The 7,261-nt window shown below is 50.8% G+C and overlaps 4 protein-coding genes across 4 annotated transcripts in view, besides 1 other annotated feature; 1 reads left to right on the top strand and 3 right to left on the bottom strand.

Moving 5' to 3' along the window:
- Positions 1–1,163, bottom strand: part of PODANS_7_9380 (uncharacterized protein) — a gene marked incomplete at both ends in the record, with an annotated part of 1,251 nt that extends 88 nt beyond the window's left edge. Inside the window, one exon of the mRNA XM_001908272.1 lies at positions 3–1,163. Within this exon, the coding sequence (XP_001908307.1) occupies positions 3–1,163 (1,161 nt within the window). The remainder of the gene's footprint in view (positions 1–2) is intronic.
- A 121-nt stretch (positions 1,164–1,284) lies between these two features.
- Positions 1,285–2,178, bottom strand: PODANS_7_9390 (uncharacterized protein; the record flags this gene model as incomplete). Its single annotated transcript, XM_001908273.1, has 1 exon — positions 1,285–2,178. The coding sequence occupies one exon, from the start codon at positions 2,176–2,178 to the stop codon at positions 1,285–1,287; it is 894 nt and encodes a 297-aa protein (XP_001908308.1).
- A 1,187-nt stretch (positions 2,179–3,365) lies between these two features.
- Positions 3,366–3,501: a sequence feature (rRNA 5S).
- A 244-nt stretch (positions 3,502–3,745) lies between these two features.
- Positions 3,746–4,837, bottom strand: PODANS_7_9400 (uncharacterized protein; the record flags this gene model as incomplete). Its single annotated transcript, XM_001908274.1, has 1 exon — positions 3,746–4,837. The coding sequence occupies one exon, from the start codon at positions 4,835–4,837 to the stop codon at positions 3,746–3,748; it is 1,092 nt and encodes a 363-aa protein (XP_001908309.1).
- A 1,308-nt stretch (positions 4,838–6,145) lies between these two features.
- PODANS_7_9410 (uncharacterized protein) lies at positions 6,146–7,153 on the top strand (the record flags this gene model as incomplete). The annotated part of the gene is made up of 1 exon (XM_001908275.1): positions 6,146–7,153. The coding sequence occupies one exon, from the start codon at positions 6,146–6,148 to the stop codon at positions 7,151–7,153; it is 1,008 nt and encodes a 335-aa protein (XP_001908310.1).
- Between the last annotated feature and the right edge of the window lie 108 nt (positions 7,154–7,261).

Genomic DNA, 7,261 nt, shown 5'->3' on the forward strand with positions numbered 1-7,261 from the left:
TGAAGGGGATGAGAAAAATGGGGGGATGGAAAGTTGGAAAAGGCATTGAAAGAGGAGGTGGAGAAGAAGAGGGAGTGAAAAAGGAGAGAGATTGTTAGCGGGTGAAATCTCGAGGGAATATAGATGAATAAATGATAATTAATGAAAAATGGGCTGGGTGTGGGTAAATAAATGATGGTGAAAATGTAATAGTTATCCAGCGGTTTCTGGGTTGAAAGGAAATTCCATGGATGAAGTGATCGAGATAAGGAGGGGGGAATTAGGTTGTAAGTTGGATGAGGGTGGGGTGAATGCGTGGTAAGGAGAGGAGTTGAACCCCCAAAGAAAAGAAAAATCTTGTCCCCTTTTTCCGATGTCATGGGCGCAATCCCCGCCGATACACCATCACGTCCCGGTACGGTAGCAGTAACCAAACAAGCGCCCTTCCAGGCCTCGGCCATGGAGGTCAAAAATACATTGGCTGGACCATTGGCTAGACCATTGTCAGAAGTGCCCCTAGATGATGACCCAAGTGCGGTTAATAACTGAGAAAATTGTTGTCGGTGGTCGAGGTTTTCGCCGAGCCACTCGGGGTACAAGTACCTGCCCATCAAAGTGCGAATGCAATCGGCACGGCCGAGAGGAGGGGTTGCATTGTATCCAAAATGCGAGTGTGTCCGCTGTATCAAAGTACGAATGTCTTGGCGTGCTCTGGCAGGATCAATAGAAGTGAAAGAAGGCCCCTGGAATCCCAATCTCTCCATCATCCTGTGGTCTGCATCCAGCTGGGGCGCCAAGGCCTCGATATCGACGCTTGGGTAAACTTGCTTGATGGTGGCCATGTGTATTCCAGCGACTTGAATCGCAGTATCATCATCGTTGAACAGTGGGTGTTCCGGCGTCAGCCCTGAGAAGCGTCTCCCCGCTTCGTGACGAGACCAAGTACGTGTCATGAAGGGAGGCAGGGTTAGACCGGGGACCCAGGATGGTAGATTTGTGTCACTTTGAGATTCTGACTGACTCTTGCTCAGCATCAACCCGTCCAGGAACGAGGATGAAAAGGTCAGGCCCATGATGCTTGAGGAAGGCCTTGGCGAAGTCTTTGAATGCCGTGCAATGATGAAGTGTGGTGTCGATAGTAATTTGCGTCTGGATTTCCGGACTGACAAGCCTGAGTATTCCATACACTCTGTCCCTAGGCTCGGTGCAATCCCGTTGCCGAACAAGAGTGACTACCTCGAGATCGTAGCGACGAGAGTCATTCCGCTCCTGGCAGCGAACAAGAGTATCTGCCGTTTTTATTAGTCAACGGCTTAACCAGTTCCTTGAATGAAGAGCAGAAATCATACCAAAAGGCTTTAGGGCCCCATATCCAAGGCTTGCCCTTCTAGCCACACCTATGCTGCTTTGGCACTCTTCCGGACAGCGCAAGTACACGGTGGCTAGTTCATCCCAGCTTTTGATGGAACGACCGCAAACCAGCCGTGCACTCCTGGCCAAGAGAACCTCTTGTAGTGTCCATATGCGGGTAAACCACTGGCGTTGAAAGAGGGCTTCACAGTCTTTCAAGTGGCGGCTGTACATACCCAACACCACGAAACCCTGTGTTCTCATAGGCGGACACCGCGCTATCGCAAATGCGAACTCCCTCGTCTTCTCCAGGCTCTCTTCCATCTTCGAGTCACCGTCACCGGCCCAGATGGTGACGAGTTCCGCCTCTCTATAGATGTCACCCTTCATTCCAATCTGGACACCTTTCCCGTCCTCGTCTTCCTGATTGATGCATATCTGATCGATCCAGATCCATTGAGGGTGCCGGATGGCATCCAAGTCTCTGAACACTTGAAGAGCCTTGTGAAGTTCTGGCCAAATGTCCAACTGGCGAGTCTTGTTTACTCGTATATTCTGTTTGGGCTCAGGTGGTCCCCAGCAGTATGGAAGGGCTTGGTAACTTGGGCACTTGCTGATCGGGAATGTCTTTGGTTTGAGGGAGATCAGCTCACTGTTTTCCGCACTCTTGACCTTCTTACCCTCCCTGGCTCTCCACTTTCTTCCCTTATTACCCCCTCTTCCTCTTTTCGTTTTGGCTGCACCCTTCTCTCCTCCCGCTTTTCTTGTGTCTTTCTCCCTACGGCGTGGTAACAGTCTGAGAAGCCTGAACTCGGTGGGATGAAGGGGTTCGTAGAGGGAGGAGGACATGGCCGTTGGGAAATGGTGATGTCCAGATGTCAAGAATTGGTGAAAAGACAATTCAAGAGGATTATAATGGATTTGGGCTGCGATGGATACTCAACTGCACTTATAATCGTCTCTCCCGACTTGAAAGTCAGACAAGGCTCTCATGCGCCAACCCAGCCTGCTTCCAACACGGCAGCTGTACTGCAGCGCCAAGGTCTTCATGTCGAACATAGCGCTTATAATCACCTCTCAGTGGTCATAGAGGCTACTTCCCGACAAAATTCGGAGGTGTGACGAGGCTCATGATTAGACGATGTTGTAGGATTGAACTGAGTGATTGGTGGTGTCTTGTTGTCGCAGGATGGCTGGCCAGATGTAAGCGAACAGTGTGTTATCAAGAGATCGTAAAAGGCAGAAAGAAGCGAGAGGGACTACTTGTGAGAGGGAAGGCACGGGTTGGTCAACAACCCACGGTCGTCATGTGATGCAGCCATTCCATCCAAAGCAAGAGAGGGAAGGGACAACCGCGTACCTTCCAACAGCTCCAATATCCTTACCAGGGCACCCTTGTGATCAGGTCCAAATGGTAAGGATGTTGGGGCTGTTAAAACTCGCCCCCCGCCGGGGGGCTTGCAACCGATAGCCCCCAGGTTCGATTCCAAAGCAAACCCCTCGAGAGGGGTTTCGTAACCGGCCACCTCTCTCAGAACGCTGAGGGGGCTGACCGGTGAGCTTTTGCTTTTTCTACCTATATTATCTTAGGAAGATGATGGCTGTGCTTCATTTGTTCCCACTTAGTCAGTAGTACCTTTGCATATGTTGAATATATTTGGCGACTTTTCGGCCGGGGCTTTTTGTTGTTGACCATTATTGCTTGCTCTACTTCTCGTACCTAACCAACCCATCGACCTTAGATTTCAGTTTATTAGTCTGGAATTAATAGGGTAGTTATCTGTGAGTGTTGATGATATTGAGGTTGCCATCGTTGCTGTCGTTCCATGCCAATTTCAGCATCTGTCAACTTGATGTTTTTTTTTTAAAAAAAAAAATCTTGCCTCTCCAGTCAAGTAACCATACTCTCTCTCTATTTCCCTCTCTTTCCTGAAGTCCCAGCTAGTGATCATACCTGATCTGTTCAGAGAAGCAGCAAAAAGGGGGGTGAACGCCAAGAGATCTCGATGGAGTCAAGTGGACACCATTAAAAAGCACAAAAAACATACAACACCAGGGATTCCCCAGTGGTCACCCACCTGAGTACTAGTCTGGCGATCAGCTGTTTGACTCGGGCAGAGCGGACGGGATGCCGTATTTTCAGCTGTCTATGGTCGTATGTGATGTTTTGGGAGCGAGAATTGGTTTATGACCTCCTTGCCTGATGGCGAGGGTTGAATGTTTCAAGAAACTCATGTTCTTGAGGCCCGAGTGAGCTCTACCGCAGGCGATATTGACGAAGTAATCCCATTGTACCTACAACCGAAATCATAAACTGACAGAACTGTTCTTATAAACATGATTCCTATGATCTAGCAAACATAAAACTACCAAACAATTCCTTCCAAACGCCAAACACCCGTTAAACAACCCCTATTCAAGCAAGCAAAAACAACACCGTCACCACCATCACCGGAACCCATCCCATAAACACCCCCGCCCCCCGCCCTCCCCCATTGCTCCAAAGCATAACCGGCCTCCCCACCTCCGGCGACCCGTCAACACTACAAACCGAATGACACACACCCTGCCCCTGCTCCTGTCTCTTCTCCGGCTCAGTCGTGTTATACAAAATCTCAAACCACTGCAACTGCAAATACGCCGACTCCCCCACCGTCATATTCCCCGTCCACTCCCCCCCATCGCTCCACGCATTCAAAATAATATTGCTCACATCCTTCGGCGTCTGAAACTCAATACTCGCCACCTGTATATCATTCACATACCACGTCGTGCTCCTCGGCGTCCAATCCAACCTGTGAACAGCCCAATCTGACCACTCCAGACCATTGGGCATGGTGGCGTTTTTGCTGGCACGGACTTCAACATCCCCCTCACTGTCCAAAGAAGGCTGGTTGGTGCAATGAATCACGTTCTTGGGGTCGCTGGTGCGGATTTCCAGGTCGGATTCTTGTACTTGGTAGTAGTCCTCCGAGTGGCGGTACGTAAACATGGCTGTGATGGCACCACGAGCGCCAATCGTGCGGGCTAACATCCGGATGGAGACGAATTTGAATTTTGCCGAGAGGGATTCTATCTCTGCTGTGGTTTGGAACTTTTGGAGACGCTCGGTGCGGAGTGAGAGCCATGATTTGGGGGAGGAGTCAGCGTCGTGGTTTGCTTCGAGGTAGACGTTGTTTGGTGAGTTGACCATCAGCAATGTAGAGTCCTCGCGGATGCCATGGCTGTTGTTCCAGTTGCTTATCATCCAGAAATCCGTCCATTCGGTCGAGTTGAAGAAAGGGCTCGTGATAGGTGCGTCGGATGTGTCCTTGACCTCTGTGATGACTGGGGGTACGCTTGCGTGGTGGTGGTGGTTTCGAAAGTCGAAAAAGCGATGTTCCTTGAAGTATGCTGTTTCATTGCCTTTCATGAGATAGCAACCGCATCTGGAATCCTCGGTGAGAGGTGCTTGTTGCGCATTGACTCCCACAGCACCGCCGAGAAGGAGGAGGCTTAGAATCTCCATTGCGATGTCGCCCCAGTCCAGGGGTATTTTAGAATGACAAGCTTCGTGTAAAGCAATATGACGTGATATAAATGAAAATCAAGCCAGTACAGGGCACAGAAATGAACTAGGAGAAAAAAGATAAATAGGAGGATATGCACTCATGCATCAGCATTTGCAAAATAAGCTAGGAGAGGTGGCGTGAGAGAACTTCATATACAGCCAAGATCCCAGGCCGGTTTTCAAGTCGTCACGGACCGACGGGAACAGGCAGGGCCGTTTGACCAGCTTATAAGTTTGCCCAAGTAGACTTTTTGTAGTAAGATCAAACCACAACCTTCTTCAATCTATTGGTCAATGCCTGGCTGGGTAAGTAGGATCCAGGCTTGAATAACACTCTGTCTAGACGGGTGGTATCAGGGGCACTTGCCCCGACGAATCAGCTTCAGTTTGAGCTGATCGAGGCAGCGAATGTGTGGTATAAGAGTGACCCAGGCCCCAGGATCAGCATTCTTCCATACAAGGCGTCCATAGTGGATGTCACTGTTTATCCGGCTAAAGGGTAGCCAGGCCGAGATCCTAAAAATGGAGGAACGGGAAGAAAGAGAAACTTCGGGCATGATGCTGCGTAACGTGGGTTCGGTGCTGTAAAATGTTTTCCAATTTAGTAGGGAGAGAAGAGTGGGATTGCAATTATTCTGGAACGTGGCCTGAGGATGAGAATTGATGGTTGTCCATGTTCCAGATTGTTGAAAATGTCATAAGCCTGGAGGAGTGTCGGGTCTCGTGTCCCTTCATGGAAATGACAACCGAGAGTGCTGTCGATGCGAGATATACAGTGGGAGAAAAACTGTCTGAGCCATGAGAAAGCACACAAACTATCGAGCTTGAAGTGATGAATTGCTTAACTTGTCGTTGGGAGTTTGAAGAGGAAAGTGAAATAAGCTTTCGCGATCCCCACCTCGAGCTTGGCAAAAGAGCTTAGCTTGTGGTCCAATCAAAACACCGTCATTGGCTGATGCATTTAAGCAGGGCTTTTCTGACAACATGTATCATGCAATTATCCGCAGCCATACCTTACCCAATCGGCTACAGGAATTTGATCTGCGATTCTGGATCTCGCCTGTCTCCACCGAAACCGAGAGATGCACTGGAAGCGCGATTGAAGGGTCTCGATTTTCCAACTCCAAGCTTATTCCCTTCATTTCGAACTCGCATTCTTCCCGGCTCTCCCTCAAGAAGGTTGGGACGATCGGCAAACAATCAACCAACTCTCTTGAACTCCGAACCCCAAAACGCCCTTCCAATTGACAGCACCACTACATCACCATGTCGACGCCAGCCGAGACCGAGTCTCCAGCGCCTCCAGTTGTGCCAGAGGAGCGCATCGAGAACGCAAACGCGACTCCCCAGCAAGAGACATCACCTGAAGCAGACCTAAAAGAGGCGGACCAGACTCCCAAAGCTATTCCCCCAGCCGATGAAGCCAACAGCAACGAACCAAACCCCAATGAATCAACCAGCTCCCCCAAAGATGCTGAGGAGACAGTCACTTCCCCCAGAGAAGGCTCACCCTCCCCATCACAAAGCTCATCCGACGAAGAAGGCGAAGTCTCCGAATCAGAAGCCGACCACGACCACCCACCACTCCCCAACGAGCCCCTCCCCGGCAACAACTGCCCCCCATTACCAAACGAGCCCCTGCCAGGAGCAGACAACAACAACTCCTCAGCCCTCCCCGCCGAACCCACACCAGCCCCCGAACCGGCAGACGACGGCTGGGAATACCACTGGAACCCAAACGACAACCAATACTGGTTCTATAACCGCTTCAGCAATCACTGGCAGCTCGAAAACCCCCGCCAATCCACCACCATCCCTCAAACCGCCCCACCCACGGCACCAACACCCCCCCAAACGGACCCTACCTCCATCTCCAACCCAACCTCCATCGCAGGAGGCTACAACCCCGCCATTCACGGCTCATACGATGAAAACGCCTGGTATGCCGTCAACGCGAGGGCGCTGCAGCAACAAGCGGAGCAGAGTGTTATTCCCCCTGCACCGGCGGAGTATGCTGTGGGCGGTTACTTTAATAAACAGACGGGGCAGTGGCAGATGCCGGAGCAGGGGGCCGAGAGGCATTCGGATGAGCAGAAGAGCAGGAGGCAGCTGAATGCGTTTTTTGATGTGGATGCTGCGGCGAATATGCATGATGGGAGGAGCTTGAAGGCGGAGAGGGCGGGGAAGAAGCCGAGTAAGAAGGAGCTGAGGGAGTTCAAGGAGAAGAGGAGGGCGAGGAAGGAGGAGAAGAGGAGGGCTTGGTTGAGGGATTAGACTGGGGGTGGGCGTTTTTGCTTGGTGGGTTTTTGATTCTGGTTTGGGCATTTTGGTGGGTGTTGGCTGGTAAAATTGGCATAAAGGTTTGGTTCTTGTTTGTGAGGC

The sequence above is a fragment of the Podospora anserina genome, chromosome 7 (assembly GCF_000226545.1).
Source record: "Podospora anserina S mat+ genomic DNA chromosome 7, supercontig 1".
In the NCBI taxonomy this organism is placed as follows: Eukaryota; Fungi; Ascomycota; class Sordariomycetes; order Sordariales; family Podosporaceae; genus Podospora; species Podospora anserina.